Genomic DNA, 26023 nt, shown 5'->3' with positions numbered 1-26023 from the left:
TTTAATGTTTCGCATTTTTTGTTGTTTTAAGTGTATCTGCCCACGTGTGTTATGGTCCCTCGTCTGGCGTGTGTCGTCAGAAATTGCTTCTGTAAACTTTTTTTTCAAAAACCATTAGACCCATTTCAAATCAAACTTGTTAGAGAACATTCTACTATGAAGACCATTGAACTTTGTACAAATTATTCCGTTTCACTTTCAAACGTTGTCGCTATTATTAAAAATTAAAAAGCTCTAAACGACATCTTAAACACTTTTGAAGAGAAGTCTTCATTTCCTTTATATAAAAATGCCAGTCCACCAACAAACATGGCCACCATAGCAAAACAACGAAAAGATTCAAACGACTTCTTTTAAAGAAAAACACTTAAACAAAGTTGACCATATTTGACAGAATGCATTTTGGTACGAAGGCCTTTGAAATTTATACAAATGATGATGATTTGCCGTCAAACATGGACGCAGTTTCTAAAATTAGGCAAGCTTATAAACTACTATTTTTCGAAAATAGCTTGGCGGTATTTGCCTACATTTTACAGGACGCATTTAGGAGTAGAAGTCTTTTAACTTTGTTTAACTGATGTGACCAGCCATTTAGTCTAGCTGCTGTTGCTAAATGAATAATACAATTTTTAATGGATTTTTCTCAACAACCACTGAAAAGACTTGGATCAAAGTTGAGAGAAAGACACTTTCAGCAACTACTTTGAATAAATCGCTATACAAAAATTGATTTAACAGTTACGTTTGTTAATAAAACGAGAGCACATTTTAAAAGACTACCTTCATCAATGTACTGAGCAGAGATTGATCAAATTTTGTCTTTAAGCATCCGTGCATACAAGGAATTTCATATTTGTACAAATGACGCGAATCCGCTGTCATTTACCACCCTTCTTATTAAATTAGAGAACCATAAATAAGTTAATTTTAGAACGTTCTTGACAAAGTTTAACTAAATATAAAAAAACACTCTGGAAAGAAAGTCTTTCATGATTATATAAATCATGCTGAATAGTCATCAAATTTGGTCTAAAAGAATTTTAAGAAACAACAAAGGTTAATTAAACTGACTTTCCTCTCAAAATCTGCCAAGCATAATCTATCCAGAATGCAACCGGATATAAAGGTCTTTCAGTTTTTCCACCACTACTGCTAATCCATCATTCGAAATGTCCTATGTTACCAAAATTAGAAAAAGTCTTTAAATGATTCCTTCTTAAGAACCGGAAAGTAGACGTTGACCGAATATCAAAGAGAGAATTCCTCGATGAGGCCTTACACTTGTACTGATGATGATGGCTTGCCGTCCATTATGGATACCATTACAACCATTAAGAAACATTCACTATTAGAAGGCACCACCTATCAACTAAATTATTAATTTCATAACAGTACGAGTACGTCCATCAAACAGTGGCAATGAATGGTTGACTTATCAGAAAATTTTGTAAGGACCCTGATACTAGTTCTTACATCTAGAATTTCTATAGACTAATAAAGCAATAGTAACGTTTGCAAATACTATACAACTTCCATTCGTGTTTAAGTAAATTTTGTATTAAAATGTTCATTCTCTCAAACAGTTCATCTTTAGGTGAATTGTTTGGGGAAAAAAGGAATCATACCTTAAACAAAAATTAGGAAACATAACTGTCACAGGTTAAGTTTACTCTTACATTAAGTTCAGATGGGCTACATTAGTGTAGCATTTGATGTCGGTACCACTCTTAGTCTTAAGCTTGAATATATCAATATTTTCTCTAGTTGTAACCTGACAAGCTTACCTCTGCTGACAACCTCACTTAGTTCTAGTTATAATTTCCTGCTATATTTAGTAAAGGGTAGGTTTGTGTCGGGAAGACCCTGTCTTAATTTTTTAAAAATGTCAAAGTCATTCTAGGATAACCAATTTATCATCCCATGCAGCTGTGTTCGCAACGACGATCTGTTTGTTGTCTTAGTAGAACATATATCTGACCCACTCAGCGACTAGTTGCCCACCTGCCGCTTCTTCTCAAGCTGGCAGATCAACTGCCTCCTCATGTCTTTTAAATTTTAATCTGTCAACTTTTGAAGCTTCTTAAATTTCTATGCAAATCTGCACTTTTTTTGGTTGCTGCTTTTTATTTAATGCCAGCAAAACCTTTGCTAAAACAACATCGGTAACTTTGTGGTCTTTTATCGGCTTCTCTTATTTTGTATTGTCTGCAGATGATACCTCATATCATTGATTTAAATGATTTTTTTCTGCGATACCGCACTGAAATTCTTGAAAGCCAATTATTTCTGCAATAATGCAGCCAAGTAATTGTTCCTGCTGCCCCGAATAGTTTCTCATAATATGGGCCTTATCTTTTAGCTCATCGACTCGAACACATGCACTATACTATATGTTTTTTTTAAAAATGAAAATAAATATCTATTTATTAGCGACCACACACATTCTCTGTTATCTCAGCAAATTTATTCTGACAGATAACATTCGTCAATTCAAGAACGTTTTCTACGCCTCGATGAAATACCACAAAACGAAGCTTGTTGTTGCGTACAGTCTTGTCATATATTTACTTAAGTTTAACAGGGTGTCTACCCGAAAATGCAATTGAATCGATATCGCTGTTATACAAACCAGAAAATAGAACAATGCAACCTCTTTTGCTTCTGATATATTGTGGCACGCCATATTAAGATTGAACCAAATATGTTTAATTGCAGCGCTTATTTCGTGGCAGAGAAATAGTCTTTGATTTCTCGTGGGTCGATGGTTCTTTCCGGGATTTTCACGGGTTCTTCCTCGACCATTTATACTGGCCGCCACGTATAGCCTATCTTGTGCTGAAAAATGGCGTTAAACAACAACAACAACATCAACAGTAATAACAATAACCATTTTACTTAAACATACATCTTTCTAAAACAGACACAAGTTTTCCATATATATAGGTGGCTGGCACATATACCGTACATTTATTTTTGTATTATCCGGTCGTCATAACGGTCTTCGCCTTCAGTTCGGGACGTGTTTTTCAAGGTATAAAACTCATACCAGACAAGGTATACGGGGATAAAAAGATGATTCATAACGCATATACACTAATTATTACACATTAATCATGAATACACGAGAAATCCAAATGGATGAATACATTATACAAGATTAGGACTGTTCCAGAATTAAAGAGGTGTGTACGTGGATGACGGTCGCATTTTACTTGTTGTAATAGGTAGTGACGTTCTGTGATAACTAATTTAGCTTTAATTTGATGGGTGGTGCAGTCTTTCAAAAGGAGAATTTTTAGAAAAGCCCTTACTGTAAAGCCTTTTTCGGACGCAAATTAAACTTTTAACTAAAGAAATGTATTTCTGCTCTTAGGACCTTAGAGCTGGATTTCGCAAAGTACATTTTGTATAACATTATCATCATTGAATAGTTTCAATTTAGTTATGCATTATAACCAGCCGAGTCTTGTTAACATGGTGTAAATATGTGAGAATACAAACATCTGATGAGCCTGGATGTAACGTCGCCCTCTTAGTAAGAGGGGTGGTTAATTGGATTTGGCTGGCGTTATCTAGTGGATGACCTCCCTCTATATTATAGCCCGGCGGGAGTGAAGGAAGAATATAATTTCAACAGAGAACTGAGCAAGAATACTGGGAACAAAAAAACAAAAACAATACGTGCCCCCTTTACAAGAAAATAACATATTTAATAAGAAGAAATTAATAACGGCAATTCCAATTCCAGTTAGATTATATCAATATAATTTAACAGGAGTGTCCAATTTGGATTTATTTCATCATCATAACGAGAGATGAAAAGAATGCAATGTCCACTATTGATTTGCATCACCTTCCTCTCTTGACCGTATATCAACGTTTCCTAGTTCATCCTTCTTAAGCTCTATGCTTTGCCCCTTCATGGACTTCCTGGTCCTTTTATTCTGACCTCGTCCTTCTTTTCCTCGGACTTCTGTCTTCATACTGTCCCATCTGTCCCAGAAATGTGTTCCTTAAAGGACAAAATTACCCCTAAATTTCTGTATACCCCACTCTCTAGACGTACATCAAATTCCCTCACGTTACTCAGAGCATGTTGGCTATCCACACATTGCGTAAATTCTGACTTAGTACGGTAGGACATTGACGTCCCTTCCAGCGGCAGGTCTTAAATTACCATGTGAGCGTCTATCGAATATTACCGCATTCTTTTACATATGTTCAATTACTATTGCATGAAATTCACAAATTGTAACTCAAGCAATCCTTAACCAACAAGATTATTCAAATATTACATAATCAGATACAATCGGGTAAGTATCGTTAACTCACGATGATCTGCATCGTCCTAACAAACAAAGGAAGTTATTTCATATAACCCTATGAAATCCTATACATATGAACATTTGGATAGCATGCAATCAATTCTACCAATGAAATAATAACTGTAAAATTTAAAGATAAATTGCATAACAATTCTAGCATCAACACTTTCCATGAAATTTAATAAAATAAATCGCATAATAACTCTAGCATCAACACTTTCCATGAAATTGAATAAAATAAATTGCATAACAAATTTAGCATCAACACATTTCCATGAAATTGAATAAACGATACATAATATGGAAACCTAGTCATAGCAACACACATTTGCGTAAAACAAACGATCAAATAATAGAATAGTACGTGAAACTAAAGTTGCGTACCTTATTCCTGTTCTTTTTCAGAACTTGTGCGTCCTAACACTAAAACCTGTCTTTCTTTTTACAAGACGGCCACCTGGTCCCTTTCTTGTTTAACGATGAAAGTACTATTCTCTTTAGGCTTCCACGAAGTCGACTTTTTTTTCCTCTTCTAGGAAATTTTCAAACTAAGAATTTCGACTGAGGTCGTCACTTTAAAGTCTGATTGCTTCTAAAGTGTATGCCTTAATTTATTCTGCCCAATCGTAGGCAGCGGTCCCTAATTTTTCCCAAAAAAAATTCCTTTCATCAGGTTTAGACAGCTCGGAATCTGTGAACGACGGTGCGTAACAATTTTACTTTTAAAACATGATAAGTGGACATAGGTTCATACCAAGCGGTTAGGGGTGGAAGCTCAAATGTTTACTTTCTATGGACCGTGTTAAGATACCCCGGTCAATTTCACTGAGTTGGAATGCTGCCCCATTTGAAGTTTACACTGACATAGGGGGAGATGAACGAAGAAAAGTCGAAGTGACACTTCACAAAGACTTTTCTGGCTTAAATGTGATAAAATTTTAATGATCAATGCATTCAACTTTAAAGTTCACTGCAATTAAAAATTCGACACTTCACGCTGAATATCTGATTAATATCTTTAATTTTCACTGACCTTATGTTTATACGATCCAAATTTTGTCTAAGCCACGTGCACTATCTTTTGCATAAGAAAATAATGTTCATTTTACAATATGTGCAAGACAAAATATATTAATTTTAAATTTAAATAAAAAAGAATCCTACAGCTGGTTTATTCTCTATGTTGATCTATGTGGCAGGGTGAGTCATCTTTGACGTATCCGATGGGAGGTTGCCATTCTCCAGATGCTTCTGGGTGGCAGGGTGAAGAAGCATGGACCTATAATATGGCAGGCTGCCCATTCACAACGTGGGTCTGTGTGGCAGGGTGAGATAGTACTAACATGTAAGATGGGAGACTACCCATTCTGCACGTGGATCTGAGTGTAGGTGAGACAGGATTGATCTATAATATTGGAGGAAGCACATTCTCCGGTTGGATCTGAGTGGTAGGGTGAGGCATTATGACATATCAGATGGGAAGCTACGTATTCTGCGTATAGAACTGTGTGTATGGTGAGACAGTATTGGTATATAAGATGTGAGGCTACCATTCTGCGTGCGTGTACATCTGAGTGGCAGGATGAGGTAATATTGATATGTTATATGGGAGGCTACCCACCTTGCGTGTGGATCTGAGTGGCAGGATGAGGTAATATTGATGCTACCCAAACACCTTTTATCATACTTTACAAATTGTTTCAGCTAAAGATAAATATGTTAACAAACGTGGTGATGATGATTATTATGTGTTCTTTCACTAGAAACTCAAAGACGGTTTTTGAAATTATAGGCCCATAGTAGAAAACGGATGTCAATATGAATTTTACCATATTCTACCGTTTGAAGATCAAGACATACACATTTTCAAGTTTTAGGACATATGAAAGCCCAAAGTACATGTAAAATTGGAAACAAATATATTTTCTTGGTTAATTAAAATGAAATTCAATTGTATATTTCCTGCAACCTTTAATATTCGAATATGACGCTGTCATGCACATGTACGAGAGATACATACCCTATGATGAAAAGGGTGGTGCAGAATTTAGGTTTGGATAAAAGAGATCATGTTGTCAAAATTTACTGGAAAATCGGAACAATCGGTAAAAAAATAGGCAAACAATATGTGCAGCAACTGTGATACACACTGGTCTCAGCCTGAAAATGGTTCGACATAGCAGGAAATCATACATAGGGAATCAAACTTAGAATTATGTTAGCTTTGTTTCCTTTCAGAATTTGCTGAATCTCAAAAAGCACAGATGTTTCACATACATTGTAAAAGCATGTGAAACATTGTGATTGATCTCAGGCTTTAAGCTTTAAAATGTTCAATGCTATGGAGCCTGGGACAAATTTTAATTTTAAAAACGTCTTAAGTTAAGTCATGACTTATAATATTTCATTGGTCATTTTTAAGTCAGACTGAAATTTCAGTCAATCAACCAGACCTCTGGGTTTCAAACATACATTTACGTCTAGACTTGCGTTCTGTCGTCGAAAATGAAGCCTGGCTTTGTAGTCAAAGGTAATATAGGATAATAATGGTCATGATATGAGTATGTAACAAACCACTAACAATGCTGCTATTATGGTAAGATATTTAAATGATATAATCATAGTAGAATTTAGAAAACTCAAAAGCACTGTGTGACTAAATATATGATTTGAAATTTCCGTAGTTCCGAGTTTTCCAATGTCTCAAAAATTATAATTTTTAACAGCCGACTGAGCATGTTATTTATGTAATGAAAACGTCTTTTAAGTAATAAATAAGTCATTTAAGTAATTTGAAATTAAGTAATGTCTGTTCATTGAAGTAAGGGGATGTTATGTAATAACAAGTCATTTAAGTAATGGGCTAGTCATTTAAATAATGGAAAATATTCGAGAGACCGTAATTCAAGTCTCTAAGTGGATGTTGACTTGGTTTTGGGAGGAGTTTATACCATAGTTTGTGCTTGCAAAGAAAGCACTTGTGTTAACAAAAAAGTATAAAAAAATTTAAAAATGAGCAATTATTAAAATCATACAAAAAGAGCATTTACATAGCTTGTAGAAAAAAAGAAAGTCATGACCTGCATATCAACTCTAACTCAATTAAAACTTTAACAAAAACTTGAACAAAAATGTTGATGTTGACATCACTGTTGCCAATGTAATTTTTTTCTTTCGTTCCCAGTAGCCTGGATTTCTCAACGGGGGAACATGGCTTAACAGAGAAGATGAATTGTTTTCATGTTTTTCACTACTTTTGAATAAAGAACTTATTAGACATGAGTGGGGTAGTTTTTATTTATGTATTTTATGACAACTGCGGTAATTTATTTTTCATTCATGTCATCAAGAATAATATTCGAGACACTATAATAGTATGGTTTTTAGTATAAGACTATTCTTGAACTTTATCTAACCATAACACAATTTTCTTTTGCTTAAAGTTTTAAATGTTTTACACAAAGTTCAATTGGTAAAGAAGAAACATCAAAAAGGCAATTCCAATAGAAACGGTGGACAGTTGGAATATTGTTAAGTTCTAATGCGCAATTACTATATAATAATGTTAAATTCTCCCACACGTTATAAAGATACATTGTACGCGGTACAAATCTAGAGTCTTTCAACACTTAACCCCAAAGGCAGTGTTTATATCATTCATTTACTGAATGTATTACTTATTACTAGGACTGTCTGATCATTTCCTTTTGGCCCAACTATCCTTCTTATTCTTCTTTCAGTTCTTCTTGCAAACTCAGGCAAGCTTTCTGTGTCAGGACTGTACATTGCTCTGAAAGATAAATGGAAAAGGTTTTAAATTCATGCAAACTTAGGCAAGCTTTCTGTGTCAGGACTGTACATTGCTCTGAAAGATAAATGGAAAAGGTTTTAAATTCATGCAAACTTAGGCAAGCTTTCTGTGTCAGGACTGTACATTGCTCTGAAAGAAAAAGAGAAAGAGTTTAAATGAGTACAACTAAAATTGATTACTTGTGATATAATCAGTTAAAGTAACTATCAGATGACCAAATATACATATTTACATTTGATTTTCTAAAATAATTTAGACAAGAAATAATCGAATGCGGACTATCTACATATACCTACTGTATAGATTCAGATCACTGGCGTTGTTTTACTTAAAATTCTTTGTAGCTTTTATCTGTATCTTAAAAGCACTCGGAGACATGAGTACAGACGAGAAAGATATGACTACCACCTAATTCATTTAGGTCGTTTTCCATGGGCACACTTTTAAGTGAAACACAGATATCACTCAGCCAAATCTAGAGGAGCAATAAAGAAGAAAATCACATTTGACGTCCGTCTTCTTAATATAAAGCCAAATACTGTCTGTACTCGTTTGTAAGTCTGGTCTCACTTCAAACAACATAGACCACGATCTGCTTACGCATGATGCTCGGGCAGATTAGGTTATATGTTGCTTGTTCTACGGATTTGTCCTAACAAAACGGCCTACCCGGACATGCCAGAGCATTATGCAATGGCATATCTGGGTCTATCCCGGATGCAGTTGGACCGGATTTACACGAGTAGTATGATAATATCAATTTGAGACTTCAGTTACTGATCCAGGTCAAAGTCTTTAACATCCCCATGCGAGGGGACCGTCTTGGGTATACAAGGCTTTGATCTAGATCAATAACCAAACAAACCACAAGTATCATACTACTCCATTGTCAATGACCTTGTCATATTGGCAATACATTTTTATATGGGGCCCCGAGTGGCCGAGTGGTCTAAAGCGCTCACCGTTCCGGATCACTGCCATCTCACCTCTTTCTGCGTGGGTTCGAGTCCAAGGCTCGGCTAGCGTGGGTACGTGGGAAAGCCTGCCAGTAGCTTCTCGTGGGTCGGTGGTTCTTCCCTGGGTTTTCCAGGGTTCTTCCTCCACCAGTTATACTGGCCGCCATGTATAGCCTATCTTGTGCTGAAAAATGGCGTTAAATCCTACAACAACAACAACAACAACAACATTTTTGTATGATAGTCAAACCGTGTCCGCGGATTAATACAATAAGTATTCATAATGCTTGGTTGATGATCGCGCGTAACACGTTTATACTCCAATGTCAGATTGGCAATACAAGTGTGTGTAATCAGTATACAAATACATGTTCATGCTTACATATCCATGTTTATGCTACTACTCAGGTTTTCGAGAGCCTGACATAAATTCCCACGTACACAAATGCATGTATATGTAAATACTGAAAAGCATCCATGTTAACATACATATCCACATCAATGTTTACATCCATGTGCATAGCCACTGAGAATTACCATTTCGGGACAATGTATGCGATCTTTGATGTGGAACAGTAATTTAAAATAGCTTCGTTTTATCATTCACTAATATCAGAGCGGTGCGCTGTTAAGTTCAAGTATGAGTCATTTTAACTTACGTTTTAAGAGTTCGTTGTGGCCTAATCAGTAACCTAGTGTTACGTGTTTAGGCTCTAATAAACAGTAACAAAGAAAAATTTAACAAATAATTTATTTCCCTGGAACAAAACAATGTAAAAATGAAAGAAAAAAACTTACGGTTTTAAGAATCAAGTCCAAAAATAATCCAAGAATAATCCACGAATTAAATGTATGAAGTCCTAGTAACGAAATGTTCTAATGAATTCAAGTTCGAGTCCCGACGAAAAATACAAAACGGAAAGGGATGACGTATACTGTAGTCAGTATAGCGCTGACGTGTTTGCAGTTGTTTGTGAACCCCAGAAAATAATATTCTGGTGTTTGAATTCCGAATAAAATCTAAAGAAATGTCTTTGCCCAAGAATTCTGTATGAGCACTCACATATTTCCAGGAAAAAGAATTATTCTTCTAGAATCTAAATAATTTGAAGCAAAAAAAAAAAATTAAATGTAACTAGGAACTGGTCACAAACAAACACTTTCCAGTGCAAAGGTAAAAGCCTAACTGAGAAATATATCTCTAAACATCACTATTAAATCTAACTACTGCGCAATTTCGGAAACCCATAATTGCGAAATAGAGGCTGTTTACATTTACATCTTAAGTCACATACTCCCAGTGTGACCTTGATAAAAAAAAACAATCATTTTACTCCAAGAATAAAATAAACAAAAAGTTGTTTACTTGTCTCAGTGATTTCTGAATCAAGGTCGGGAACTAAGTAAAAAATAGAAACAGTGTTAGAAACAGGTGTTTATGAAAAGAGTCGGGTCAAACTGAATATTCTGAAATTTTTTGGGCCAAATCAAGTAAACAAAATTACAGGTCTTTGACATGTAATGAAATTAAAATATAAAGATTTTAAAACTTACAAACAATTAAATCAAATATAGATTAAATCAAATATACATAACACCTAGTTATACTATTGATCATGATAATGCAGGTTCAAATTACACTCTTTGTAAGATTGATGTAAATTACATACATAATGTTGGGCCGTCAATTACTGGATTTTCCAAGCAAAATAATTGCTACAAATCATTGGAGTAAAATGCGATAACTACTTTAACTGCCTCGTCGATAATAAGATAACCTTAAAATTCGAAGTTGCTCTTATATTACTTGGCTGAGTGGTAAATATGACCATCTCACGTGAAAGTCTACTGGAGTTTAAATTAAACAATACGTGAGTTTTTTTTTTTTTTCCTAATGTGCTGTGTTACTATGAATCGGGAAGATGGATCATGTAACTGCTGATATTTTATGTGTGAATAATCACAAAAAAACCAGCAGAACATAAACAGTAAACCACTGACATCGCCCGGAATCCAGTAAGAATTCTGCTACATCAATAAGTTATACAGTACATCTTGCTAGCCAATATGTTTGAGCATAAAATACAAAGAAAATCTGCTTGCTACGAGTGAATAACAGATTTATTTCATCGCGTGAATGAAAATGCTGAATTTTTCGTCCACTCGATTAAATATTTCCGTAATTCACTCGTTTCAAGCCATGATCTTCTATCATTAATTCTTGGGTTCAACATCAGGCCAGCATAATTTACGACTACAAATTACCGATTGAAGGTTAAATTTCACAAGTGTAAAGGTAAAGAATTGCAACACAGATTTTACGCAAAGATAAACCCTTCTAAGTACGCTTTAACATTCGGTCATATACTAATGAAATAAACCTTTCTAAATAAGCGTTAACAATCGAACTTTTAATGGTGAAATATCAAAAATAAAGATGTTTGGTGCAATTTGAAGAATACTAATGGAACTTTTGTTCTTAGTAAAATGGTTACTTTTATTTGTCTAGGGTGGTTACATTTGGTGCATAAAACTATGGTAATTAACGAAATCTCCTTTAGATGTATAAATTAGTTCATTAATCTTAAGATAATTAATAGGAAATAAATTCTTAATATTCAAATGAATTTATCATTCTAAATGAATTGGTTTCATTTATCTGGGACGAATTCATAATCGGCTACATAACTTTCGCAGGATTTACAACGATCACGATCAGTAACGCTTGTCCAATACATTAAAGGACTTTATGTCGGGGTGCTTTCTAACATAGTTGCTTAAATTCAGCTTGACTGCAGCTTGAGATATAAATTTATTTAAACGTTTTTCTTTCTGTTATCAAGTGTGGCCATATTTTATGGAGGATCTGCACCAACTGTAAAAATATGAAAGCTGTTAATCAAGGGTATTGTCAAATTTGGTCAAACTCTGTTGTCGGATAAACAGAAGAAGTCGTTCTAGATTTAGCTCTTCTTAGTAACATTTATCATTTTTGATGTCGAAACCCATCTTACAAACATTATATTCCAGGAGTCTGTCAAATTTGGTCAAATTCTGTTTAGGGGATAGCACGAAAAAGTATTTCAAAGTGTTTCAGTTTTTCTATTTGTACGGTCATGTCTAATGCCAGATCGGCATTATTTATGCACATGAGAAAGCTTTTTGTACGAGGGCGCATTTCGTAAAATTTGGTCAAATTATGTTCTTCAGTTTTTATAGTCCTTTACTTTTTTCTAATTATTTTTAATAGCTGCCCTATTTGATCGTGAACTGGCGTCGTTTGTATAAACTTTAAAGTTCTTTATGTCAGCATGCATTTTGTCAAATTTGGTCAAATTATGATAAGTAGTCTTAGACGATGAATTGGGATGCACTGATCAAATCTGAAGGGACACAATACCGGAACGTTTCCTACGAAAGTCATGTGTTCATTAATGAGTGGTTTGAGAGAAGCAGTCGTAAATAAAAAATTTCATGACGCTCGACGTTCGACACTCAAAGGAACATATCATGAACTCACTTGACCCTATGTCCTAATGAGCTAAATACTAATAATTACACGTTACGCATACTGGCTGAAATCTAATTATCAGGGCACTAACCCAACGTGTTTGAATCACGCCTGTTTATTTTACCGAACGACTCCCATGATGTTCTACACACAGAGAAGTAGAGCACTAACCCAATAAACTCCTGAACCAGTCGGGTTTATTTTTCCACACGACTCCAATGAGATACACAGGAATTCCAGTAATCACCATAATGATGCCAATGAAGCACTCCATGGGATTGGACGTGAGAGGCATGATGACAAGAAACAGGCATGTTATCATGAAAAAAACGGGAAAGCCAATGTTGACCTGGAACACAAGGTAGATTGGTCTTAATACGCACATACGTAGTACAAATATGTCTAGCTTACAGGTTGTAATAAAATTTAACACATTACTCTTAGAACCAAAACAATTACTTTCTTGTATCAACAATTAGACATATCTTTATAAAGAAGTTTTAGCTTTATAGCTGTATTATCTTTATGAGAGACGTTTCATTGCGAATGAAAATTACCATCTCACTCAATGCAAAATCATTACACACACACACACACACACACACACACACACACACACATAGTTTGTATTTATATGATCCATGTATTTTCATCACATAAACAGGTTTTTTTAAAAAAGTTTAATGTATTTACATTTATCATGGATTTTATTTTTCTGACATGAACAGAAAACAATCATAGTTTACTGTATTTACATTTATCATGCAGTTTTCTCATAGTAACAGAAAACAACCATATTGTACTGTATTTACATTTGCCATGCAGTTTTCTCACATTAACAGAAAACATTAACAGCATTTGTGGGGTTATGAATGCAGAAGCCTACACACTCGTGTATCAATCGGATAAAACCGCAACAATATAGACCCTGAATTGCCGTCGCATAATCGCCAAGCAGATCAGGATCTATATTTTTGCTTTACTGATGACTCCTAACAAACTACACAGACCCAGATCTGCCTGTGCATTATACCATAGCAGATATGGGTCTATGCAGTTTGCAATTGCATTTGACTTATACCCAAGTAGAGACGGTGTTATAATCTAGTAAGAGTCAGTCCTAGTCCCATTATCAAGACGCCATTTTTAAATCCTAACTTGTCACCCTTTACACCAAGGAATGTCATTGCTCCTAGACATGCATATTTGCAATTATTAGTTGATATTTTATTCTGGATGCACTCCGTGACACTTATTTAATTTCAGTTTATGTCGTGGAACATACCTTTATTGGTCTTTCCATCGTTGGCCGCGAATAACGCAGATATAACATGCCAGCTATGCTGACACCAATAAATCCTGATGCAACAAAGCTTGTATAGTTGATAAGGGCATATACATCACTGGACGACAACATGATCAAGGTCATTACACACTGCAAACATGAAAATAAAAACATGAGAATGTTCTTTTAAACTTACCTGTCTTGGTCTTTCTATACCGCGGATTCTCACTATAACGCTATTATATAGAACTGTTATTAAGTGTAGCTCTTTTTCAGTACTATCTCCTTATACTGCGGTAGGTTAAATGTCAAATCTGTATTCATTACTGAAATGGTATCCATAATCATATCCGTGTTATATAAGGAACACTGTTACAGTGGGGTGCTGTATAGCGAGGAACCAGTATATATGTAAATTAGTAAACGCGCATTCATTGTAAAAACCAGAACCATATCTGCTGTCCAATGACATACCTACAGATCAGGATCTATTCTGTTTTTGTTAGAAATTACAAATTAGGTTATTCCAAATACGCAAGCTTTTTTGACTTACATATAGTTCAGATAAACAAATAATTCATATGAAAAGTGTGATAATTGAATTTCTAATCTATCCAACCTATATTATCTTTTGAAGTAGTAAGCTCAAATCTTTTCATAATTATACTGTTGGATCAATACTGTATTGTAATGCACTTTTTATAATTTTGATAAAATAGACGGCTACAGAATTCCAAAGTTATAAATGTGGATTTTTAAGTTCATTTACCACTTGAGATTTTTGTTATTTGCGCCTGAAATAGGAGTAAGAAACCATTACGGTGGCTACTTCTGGATACATTCAGCTACATTTGCCATTTGCTTCCAAAAGATTTTCGTTTAGCCTGATGCCTAAGTGTATTAGAAACGTCGTTTTCGTTGGCTATTTTGCGCGCGCATGTGCTGAAAGGTAAACGTTTGTTTGTTTGTTTTCTGGGGGGGGGGGGGGCTTTTTGTTTCCTTTTGCTTTTTGGACAAATCATTGTTGTGTCCAGGTCACTTTTTACTCCAACTCCCCAAGTTATCCTACCTTTTTCTAATGTTCACATGTCTGTGTGCAGTTCAGACCTGTCTACCTTAGATCTCAGACAACCGCTCCGGTGGCCTTGTGGTTAGAGCGTCCGCCTCGGATGCGGGAGGTCGCAGGTTTGAACCCAGGCTGAGTCATACCAAAGACTTGTAGAAAAAAAATGGTACTAACAGCTGCCTCGCCAGGCGCTCAGCATTAACAGATTAGTGTTAAGATTGGTCAGCCTGGTGTAAGGATAATGTGACTGGGTGGGACATCATGTTACATGTCTGCAGCATGATGCCTTAGTGCTAGACATCACTATAAACTGCCACACTGTAGACATCATAGTGATACGATTAAAAAATTGTTAAAGCTACGTTAAAAATCCAAATCACACACTCACACAGATCTCAGGCTAAAAAGTCTGAAATCCGAGTCCGACAAATGGCGAATTTTGGGTGTAAAAGAATCGGGTCTAAAAAAAATAAGTGTTTACCTTTGCATTTTGTAATGCGACCAGAAAGTCCAGATTATTTTGTATCATTGCACAACTACATCTGTCTAAATTTATGTAATACCACCCACTTTGGTGTATCTTAAATGACCTTGACGCTACAGAGCTCGGAAGCATGGTGCTACCTTCTGATGTATAAACGTGGCGCCAGGGTTTAATGAGTTAAGCATGCTACTGGCTGCTATTGCGGACACTGTGCATTTCTTGCCATATGTTGTGGACTCCCTCCAGATCCATTTCTTTTCCCCAGAATTCAGTATCTTTACGTAAACTGTCCTCTGATCTGTGTGTATGAACTTTATGGGACGGGGAATATTGCACTTGAGTAGTTAAGTGGGCCACTTTACCGTCAATGGGAATTAGCATTACAAGACCCCTTGGGCAACTCTAGCGTCAAGGGAAATTTAACATGGAGAAAAGTCGTGGGCAACTCTAGGGACAATGGGAATTTAACATAGAGTTTGGGTCTGTCTAGGGACAAGGGAAATTAACATGGGGAATAGAGTTTGGGCTTTTGGGATTTTTTTTTTTTTTTTAAAAGTTTTTTTTAAATTTAAATTTAAATTTAAATTTAAAAAAAGGGGTAGGCAATGGAAAGGCTATCTCTTTTCGAGAAATATGGCTGGCCTTGAAAAGGGCCTTTGGGTTTATGTTAATGTATTCATTAACATAAATGGTACCGCATTGGTCTTCTTCTTGTCCTTAGGCTACGTCTCACTGTTGGTCCGTAAATCAGCACTCCTTTCAGGCATCCTTGTCTTTCTACGTAGATCCTACGTATCCACAGGCTGGTGTTTGTCCTGTGGACAACGGCCCACTTGGATCGGACATACATGGGTATGTCCGTCCGGAACATCATGGAAGACACAAGCGTAGAAGATTGCACATCGGTCCACATCTTGAAGCGACGAGAACAGGTGAATCAATGCACTGAACTGCGCTTATTTATAGGTAGAGGCAGGATTGAAACGGATTGAGTTCATTCACCAATCTAAACACGCGTTACAAAATTCAGTCAGCCCGCATCCAATCCGAGGAGAGTAGTCTGTGACGTCAGTTGGTCTATATAGATTCGCTAGCGCTTGTGTGCAGTCAATCTATGCGACAGTGATTCAACATGACGCAAACTCAGAAAACGATCCATTGGGGTGCACCAGCAGAAGAGACTACACAAGGGAACCCGGACTTACTTTCAGAAGAGGGACATTGGGATTTTGTGGATTTTCTTACCTCGCAAGAATTTGTTCCGGAACCTTCGTTACCTTCTTCATTACCGCAAGTGGAGAATTTTAGACAGAGACAGAAAGAAGAATTGGAGAAATTTATGCAACGACAAAAGGAAGCGGAACAAGCTTTTCTCCTACAGCAACAGCAACAGCAACAAGAAGAGGTAAGAAAAAAACAACAGCAACAACAGCAAGAAGAAGTAGCAACAAAGAAACAAGAGGGTGAAAATCAAACGGCTACGGTACTGTTGGACATTTTAGCGGAGTTAAGAAGTTTGAAACAAATGTATCAGACTTCTTTATCACGACCGAAGAGAATACGACCTTCCCGAGCTAAACACGCCAACCCTGTGACTAAGCCTGTCGTACCACCCTTAGTGATTTCAACCCAATCATCAGAAGTAGGCCTTGGCCGTGGCAAAGGCTTAAGGCAGTTAAAGTTGATTGGTTAAACTCACTCCTACACCATAAAGAAAAAGGCCCTTTTCAGGGCCAGCCACATTTCTCGAAAAGAAATACAATTTCAATTTGCCAATAACTCAAAAATAAACCCACCCATTTTACCCTTATAGTACGTGTCTGTGTATGAGTGCGTGAGTGTAGCTTCTTATTTTAAAATCAAAAACTCAAAGACACTTACCTTATATCATTCATGTATTCTTTTATCCATTTTTTTACAATCCAATTCACAATTCACCACAGAACACTTTAAAAAGTTTGTACACTTCTTCTTTTTCATTATTTAGTCTCTCTGTTTTTTGAATTTCTTCACCGTTTTTTCCTCATTTTCTTCCCTTCTTCTTTTCTTCTCCTGTTTCTTTGCCTCTTTTAAATAGAATTGTCTTCTTTCTTCCTCTTCTTCCTCTGAAGAATCCCTCTCTTCTTCCGAAGAATCCCTCTCTTCTTTTGAAGAATCCTTCTTTTCTTCTGACTCCTCTTGTTTCTTTTTTGGGCAATCTGGAGACCAATGTCCTTTTTCTTTACAATAATAACAGGTATCTTGACTTTTGTCTTTTTTAGCCCCTGTTTTTGTTCTTTTTTGACGGTCTGGACACTCTGAAGACCAATGCCCTTTCTTCTGACAGATATAGCAAGTATCTTGACTTTTATCTCGAAAGGAAGGAGAGTAGTCTGTCGGCTGGTCTGAAGAGAATTTTCTAATGACCCCTCGCAAAGCTCTGACGAAATGTTCCATCTGGGTAGTCTCTTCCATCGTTGTGCTCAGCTTGAGAGTGAAATGAATAGTGAAAGGACAAGACACACACCCTTTTTATATACGCTGGTTTGCCAAGACTATAAATTAGTCTATGGTGTTCAAACTTGAGTCATTTGACGTTTTGCACTCAAGATGAAACGATCCCATTCATTCGAGAAGAAAGAAGAAGAAGAAAGTAAGAGGCAGAAACGTGATCTATCGCCTCGTACCAGGGCTGAAATCTTGGCACAAATTCATGCCAGTGATTTTGAAGAGGACATGAGTGAACCAGAATCAGAACCCTCTAAACCAAGTTCACCACCCTTAGTCAACCCTGAAAAGTACTATTCCATTCGAGAGACGGAAAAGCGCTCCTCTAGAAAATTTAGAACCACGGCTTACACCTACACGGTGAAGTTTAAAGATTTCAAGTCCGACGTACCCTTGGAGAAAACAGAAGGGTTTATCACCGAGATGTGGGATTCTTTGCTCACTGCACTCAAGCGACAATGTCAAGCCAAAGAAGACGATCGCTTGACACTATCCATAGATCACGACGGTTTGAAATCCCCTGTTTGGATCGAGTTTAGCAGACCCGCAGAACTGACCCCTTCCAAAGTCATGGACAAGATACAACACGTACAACAATCTAATTACCAGTTTGACATCACCGATGGTAAAGCCACACTGAAAATGGCCCACGTCTCTCCTCCTCAAGGGACAGGACGCAAAAAGATGTTATTGGTGGACGACCTTCGCAACACCAAAAAGAGTCTCGTCCGAATTAACAACCCTCAAGACCAGATGTGTTTAGCCAGGGCCATCGTGGTGGGACGAACCTATGCCAACAAGAACGACACGGTAGAATGGAAAAGAACCTGGAACACTATTCAACAATCCGACCGAGCCAAACAACGAAATGAAGCAGAACTCCTGTTGCAACAAGCTGGCCTGTCCAAAGACACACCCTGTGGCATTCCTGAGATGCAAAAATTGCAAGATGCCCTAGCTCCACGCTACACCTTGAAAGTGCACCCTCAAGAAATGCGCGGGTCTCTGTTGTTTCGAGGCCAAGTCTTTAAGGACGGAAAATACATTCATGTTTATCATCACGATGACCATTTCGATACCATTACCAGTATCACCGGATTCCTGGGATACAGATATTACTGTGAGAAATGTGACTATGGTTATAATAATCGAGAGCAACACAAGCATTGTGGATGGAAATGCCCAGGATGTTTGGCCTCTCCACCCTGTCTGAGCGAAGAACCAGTGCCTTGTTCGACTTGTCTGCGCACGTTTGTCAGCCCTACCTGTTACCAACAACATTTGAAAACACAAGGTTCACAGAAGAAATGTGCTTGTCAACTCCTGAGATTGTGCCCTACGTGTAGACAAGGCATACGTACCAACAATGCCAAGGCACACGTATGTCGAGGAAAGAAAAAATGTCACATTTGTCACCACATCGTGAACTTGGAACACCAATGCTACGTGCAAAAATACCAACCCCCACCAGAGAAAGAGGACGGTCACAAGAAGAAAGGCAATTTCATCTTTTTCGATTTCGAATGCATGCAAGAGACTGGCATTCACATTCCTAATTTCTGCGTGGCTCATCGAGCGTGCGAGAAGTGCATTCAAGAACCTATCTTCAGTCATTGCCCTCACTGCAGCAAGATTCCTGGAGGACGTGAAAAAATCTTTCGGGGACCAAACACGTTAGCCGATTTTGCCCAATGGATTTTAGACCCCATCGACAAGACGTGGAGCCAAGAGGACATCGAACGTTACGGAGATTGTCATCGTCATGCCACGGTGATGGCTCACAATTTCTCCGGATACGATGGACAGTTTCTTTTGAGGTACTATACGGAACATGGCACCGAACGTCCTAAAGTGATTTTGAACGGAGCCAAAATCATTTTCATGCAAGTGGGACACGTACAGTTTAAAGATTCGATGAGTTACTTGGCCATGCCTTTGAGCCGAATGCCTAAAACGTTTGGAATGACAGAAATGGCTAAAGGGTACTTTCCACACTTTTTCAATACGGAAGCCAATCAACATGCTGTTCTACCCCATTTACCTGAGGCTCACTATTACGACCCCGACAACATGCGTACCGAACAACGAGAAGCTTTCTACGCTTGGCACCAAGCTCACGCCTCGGACCCTTTCGACTTTCAGGAAGAAATGTTAAAGTATTGTCGTTCCGACGTGGACATTTTACGGCGTTGCTGTGGAAAATTTCGAGAACTGTTCATGGAACACGGAGGGGTCGATCCTTTGAAAGAAGCTTGCACCATTGCCAAAGCGTGTTCCTTAGTGTACCGCCAACGATTCATGCCTGAAAACACCGTGGCTGTCATCAGTCCTCAAACGACCCACTATGTCAAGCGTCAATACTCGGTCAAAGCCCTACGTTGGTTACATTACTTGTGCGACAAGGAAGACAAATGGATTCAGCATGCCCGCAACGGAGGAGGCGAAAAGACCATCGGAACGTATTCGGTAGATGGCTGGGACTTGGAAAACCCCAAGATCGTGTACGAGTTTAACGGTTGCTTATTTCACGGATGTCCCGTCTGTTACCCTGACCGTGGCACTAAAAATCAGTTTTTGCAACGAACCATGGAAGACTTGTACCAGGACACAGCAAGGATACCAAGTGGTGGAAATGTGGGAACACGAGTACGATCACCGTTTGAAAACCGATCCCGAGTTTAAACGCCTCGTGGAAAGTTACCAGTTCATGGACCCGCTGAACCCGAGGGATAGTTTGTACGGAGGAAGGACCAATGCCACCTGTTTGCTGTACCAAGCCGACGAAGAGAAAGGAGAAGAAATCAAATACTTGGACGTGTGTTCGCTGTATCCCTACGTGTGCAAATATTGTCGCTTTCCCGTAGGGCACCCGCAATTGTTGACGGAACACATCGACCTGAAAAACATTCGACAATACGAAGGCTTGATCAAGTGTAAAGTTTTGCCTCCCACGAACCTATACCATCCCGTCTTACCTCACCATTGTCAAGGCAAACTGATGTTTCCCTTGTGCCGTACTTGTGCCGAAACGTGCAACCAGGACCAACCTTGCCATCACAGCCAGGAAGAACGTGCCTTGACGGGAACCTGGGTCAGCGTGGAATTGTTCAAAGCTCTGGACATGGGATACCAACTGTTAGAAGTGTACGAAATTTGCCACTTTCCCAAGACACAACAGTACCACAAGGGTGACCCTACTCAGAAAGGCATTTTCGCCGACTACGTGGATGCCTTTTTGAAACTGAAACAAGAAGCCAGCGGCTATCCTTCCTGGTGTCACACTCCCGAAGACCAAATACAATTCAAAGAGAAATACTATGCACAAGAAGGCATCTCTTTAGACCACATCGAAAAAAACGAAGGCAGGAGATCGTTTGCCAAAGTGATGTTAAATTGCTTGTGGGGTAAAATGGCACAACGTCCGTGTTTACCCAAGACGGAATATTTGACAGAACCTTCCCGCTACTTCCAGATGATTCACGACAAAACCAAATACATGAAACACGTGGACGTCGTTCGAGAGGATTTGATCTTGGTCAATTACGAAGAAGATCTGGACTTTGTACAAGACGACCCTTTTGGAAATGTCATCATTGCGGCTTACGTGACAGCTCATGCTCGCTTAAAATTGTGCGAAGCTTTAGAACTGTTAGAAGAACGCGTCCTGTACTTTGACACGGACAGTTGCATTTACATCCATCACCCGATTCAACAGCACCCTGACATCGAAGGAGACCGTTTAGGAGCCTGGACAGACGAGCATCCCGACGACAAGATTCTAAGTTTCGTCAGTGGTGGTCCCAAAAATTACGGCTACGAATACCGGGACAAACAAGGAGAAGTGCACACGACGTGCAAAGTGAAAGGACTGACTCTGAATCATCGTACCAGTCGAGTGGTCAACTTTGGGGTATTGAAAGAAGCCTTGCAATCGGGAGAGGATGGAAACTTTAAAGTGACCACTTATCAACCGAACAAGATTGTACGTTTACCCACTCACCACATCGTCAGTCGGCCCCTGGAAAAAATCTATCAAATCGTGTACCAGAAGCGAGTGAGACTTCCCAATCACTTTACGTTGCCGTACGGTCACATCGATATTGGTCAGCATATAAAAAAGGACAACGTCCAAGATCATTGTTCATTGAAGTAACTTACCATGTCGTTGACGAAGAAGAAACCAGATTGGTTAGGAGTCAAATGTTGGACATCACCGAGACCAGGGTTTTGAGGCTTGGACACAAGAGGTGGCCCAGTATGCACGAGAGTTATTCAAGGAAAAAAGTTACTTTTCAACCCGTGTTAGTGACGGTGCCAGAAGAACCCGTCGTCACCCAGGACAGGACTGTCGTGGACAGGCCTGAAAGACCCTTTCGGGAGGACACTTGTGTGACCTTACCCCCTACTATAGAACTGGTTAGAACATTACCCAAAACATCTTGTTGTACAGACACTTGTGTTTATTCCACGTTCATGGTTATCATGTGCCTTTTATTCTTGTACTTAAGCCTTTGGCTTTTATGTATTTTTGTCTTTCGTATTCATGTTTGAAAAAAACATTCAATAAACGTGTTCTGAAAAAGTATATAAACTCTTGTCTTGTTTGTTTTTCGTGTCACAAGTGACATTTCTCACACTATGGCTACCTCTACTGTCTCTGCTCCCTCTTCCTCTACTGTCAAAGTCATCGACGAACACTTAGATCGTGCCAGTTGGGAGGCTTTGTATCTTCGCCATCCCTTTAACATGCTCATTGCTGGACCTAGCGGTTCAGGCAAAACCGAATTCGTCAAACGTTTGATCGAACATAAACATCATTTGATCGATCGACCCCCTCAACGAATCGTGTGGTGTTACAAAGAGTGGCAATCGGCGTACAGCCTCTTGCGAGAAAGTCAAGGCGATTCCATCGTGTTTGTGGAAGGCATTCCTAAAGAAGACGATGGCATCGTCTCTGACTCCCGTCAAACCCATTTGGTCATTTTCGACGACATGTTAGGAGAAGACGAAGAAGAAATTAAATTGTGGTTCACGCGCAAAGGGCATCACCGTAATGCCAGTGTCATTTACATCACCCAAAATTTGTTTCAACAAAGTAAAGCCCATCGCACCATCAGTCTCAATGCACATTACGTGGTCTTGTTTAAAAGCCCTCGAGATAAATCGCAAGTGCAAGTCTTAGCCAAACAGTTAGGAACGCCTTGGCTGACTCAGGCGTACGACGATGCCACTCAAACGCCACACGCCTATTTACTTGTCGATTTGAAACCTACGACTCCCGAGGATTTGCGATTTCGTACCCACTTGTTTCACCACTGGTGCCAAGACGGAGGGCCTGTCCTGTACACGTCTCCATCCTCGACTTCATTTCACTCCCAATAAAAAAATCTATAAAAACCTCAGACCCTTTTTCGTCTGTCTCACACAGTGTGAACATGACGTCCCTTCAGTCGCATCTTCCCGTCAAATTGATTCGTGCCTTGTATGGCATCAGTCGAGTAAAAGATCCACAAACACGAGCTCGTGTCTTAGAAGCTAGTCTCAAAGAAGTCTTACGATGGTTCACGGTGACGGCACGTCAATTACTCCAAGGAATCATTCAGATTCCTCATCAAACCAAACGCTTTTTCGATCGAAACAAAGTCGCTTTGGTCCAACTGGCCGATCCCCGCATCGACACTCAAACCAAAAAACAAATCATTTTGAAACCTGGAGGGAGCGGTACTCTAGGAGGGGTCATCATTCGCTCACTCTTAAGATGGGATCCTAATGCCCCCAAAGTTATACCCAAGACAAAAGTCCAACGAAGCCCCAAGAAGAAAAAGACCAGGTCCCCAAGGAGAACTTCTCCAGTGGCAGGGCCCTCCTCTGACCAGACACCACCACCCCGGAAAAAGAAAAGAAGCCCCCAGAAAAAGAAACAGAGAAAAAGTCCCCAGAAAAAGAAAAGTCCACAGAAAACTAGTCGCAAGAGAGGCACTTCGGCCAGGACTCAACCTTACACTCGCAAACCACGACCTGCCACGGCGGTGACTGCGTCTCCGGCAGCCTCACGTTTGTCCACTTCTCCGTTAATGACACCCAGAACTGAAGAGTACTTGGAGACGTTGATCACACCAAGAACTTCTCCGTTGATGACCCCCAAAAGAGCTTCCCCAGTGGCAGGACCTTCCAATTTAGTGGCAGTGGCTGCTGCTCACAAAGTACCTTCTCCCAAAATCAAAGTTCAAGAAAGATCGGGCATGTTACAAGGTTTACTGGATTTGTCCAAGCAAGAACTGGCTCGATTTAGTCCGTTACGTACCCCTGCACGACGTGTCATGCCTGTCCTCAAACTAATACGACGTCAAGACAATCAGTGGCGACGCGTTCCAGTATAAAAAAGGCCTGCGACCAAGTCGGGGTATCAGTGTTTTTTGGTGCTCCTGAAGACTCAAAGATGTCATCCTCCAGAAAACCCCAAGGAAAGAAAAGGAAAGGACTGCCACCACGTTTAGCCAAACATGGGGACATGTTATCTGTCCTGTCCAAAGCTTCTCCACCCCTACGAAAAAAACTCATTCAAACGGCCTCCAAAGAGGTCATCGATACCGTGTGCGAATGTTGTTTGAACGTTTTGAAAGGCACGATCCCTTTGTCCAAACACCAGAAACAATGCTTAGGCAAACATCGTCACGTTCTTCGCCAAATGGTTCAAAAGAAAATTCCCATTCGTCAAAAAAAGAAGATGTTAGTGCAACGTGGAGGTATTTTACCTCTCTTGTTAGGCCCCATACTGAAAGGAGTCTTGGGAACCATGTTGGGAGGACTGGTGGGAGCAAGATAAAAAGGCCTCGGAAGTTCCAAGATCTCAGAATCGACCCCTGACAACCCCATGGAAGGACGAAAACTAGCTTTAGTGCCTTACAAACGATGGATGGAATACCATCGGTGGCAAGAACAACACACCCCGCATTTACCTCCCAATCCCCATTTGAGCGAGATGTCCCAGTTACAACACGAATTGCAGTCCTTGATGGATCGCCAAGATTTGTCCGAAACAGAAAAATCGCAAAAGTACGGTCAACTCTTGCAACGACTGCAACTCTTTCACCAGAAAGCTTTAGACGAAACAGTTCTACCCACTCTGAAAGATTTTAAGACCTTGATGAAAAGTCCAGCACCATCACCAGTACCAGTACCAGTACCAGTACCACCAGTACCCGTGACCAAGACAGAAAAAGGAGAAGAAGAGGAAGGGTTTCAAACTCCACCAGAAAAAGTACGCAAGTTAACAACACCACCTACCTCCAGAATTGGATGGATTAAAAAGATGATGGCCACCCCTTCTTCATCACAAGAGAAAAAGAAAGTGAAGACAGAAGTGAAGACAGAAGTGAAACAAGAACCGATATCCCCCGCTCAGACATCCTTCTCCTCTTCGACACCTATTGCTGGCCGCACACGCAAAGCATTGCAATCCAAGAAAATACCCCAAGAGAAAAAGAGTAGCATCCTCCAAGAGTGGGTGTCTTATTAACACACCAACCAACACAAAAAATGGAAAAAGTCTTAGCCAGCATTTACTACGATCCCTCCCATCCTGCAGGTTACGCAGGAGTTCAAAAATTGTATCGTGCTGCCAAAACGCGACTGAAAAGTCTCCGTTTACCTCAAGTGCAACGATGGTTACAAGAACAAGCTACCTACACTTTACACAAACCCATTCGACGCAAGTATGCCAGAAGTCGCACCCGAGTGGAAGGCATCGATCATCAATGGCAAGCCGATTTAGCCGATGTCTCTCATTTGGCCAGCTACAATCGTGGCTACAAATATTTGTTTTGTGTCATCGACGTCTTTTCCAAATTTGCCTGGGTCGTACCCTTGACTTCCAAATCGAGCAGCGAGTTAGTGCGAGCCCTGCAACGGGTGTTGAAACAAAGCGGTCGTCACCCTCTTCGATGGCAAACGGACAAAGGCACCGAATTTCTGAACCAAGCTTTCCAAAAAGAATTAAAGAAACGTGACATTCATTTTTTTACCACCGAGAATCCCGAAACCAAAGCCAGCATCGTGGAACGTTTTCAACGCACTTTGAAAGAACGCATGTGGA

At 39.1% G+C, this 26023-nt stretch overlaps 1 protein-coding gene across 2 annotated transcripts in view; it reads right to left on the bottom strand.

Annotated features, from left to right (window-relative positions):
• Positions 1–7607: 7607 nt before the first annotated feature.
• The window catches only part of LOC149783044 (large neutral amino acids transporter small subunit 2-like), a 56742-nt gene continuing 38326 nt past the window's right edge, over positions 7608–26023 (bottom strand). The window contains exons 8-10 of one of the 2 annotated variants that reach the window (XM_089934640.1): positions 13892–14041; positions 12778–12955; positions 7608–8118 (exon numbers count right to left, since the gene is read on the bottom strand). In XM_089934640.1, the coding sequence (XP_089790766.1) occupies positions 8054–8118; positions 12778–12955; positions 13892–14041 (393 nt within the window). In that variant the 3' untranslated portion in view covers positions 7608–8053. The remainder of the gene's footprint in view (positions 8119–12777; positions 12956–13891; positions 14042–26023) is intronic. The other variant, XM_089934641.1, reaches the window with a different exon arrangement.

The sequence above is a fragment of the Sinohyriopsis cumingii genome, chromosome 15 (assembly GCF_028554795.1).
Source record: "Sinohyriopsis cumingii isolate HCF-2022 chromosome 15, ASM2855479v2, whole genome shotgun sequence".
In the NCBI taxonomy this organism is placed as follows: domain Eukaryota; kingdom Metazoa; phylum Mollusca; class Bivalvia; order Unionida; family Unionidae; genus Sinohyriopsis; species Sinohyriopsis cumingii.
Note: the sequence above shows the minus strand (reverse complement) of the source record. Positions and strands in the feature narration are given on the sequence as shown.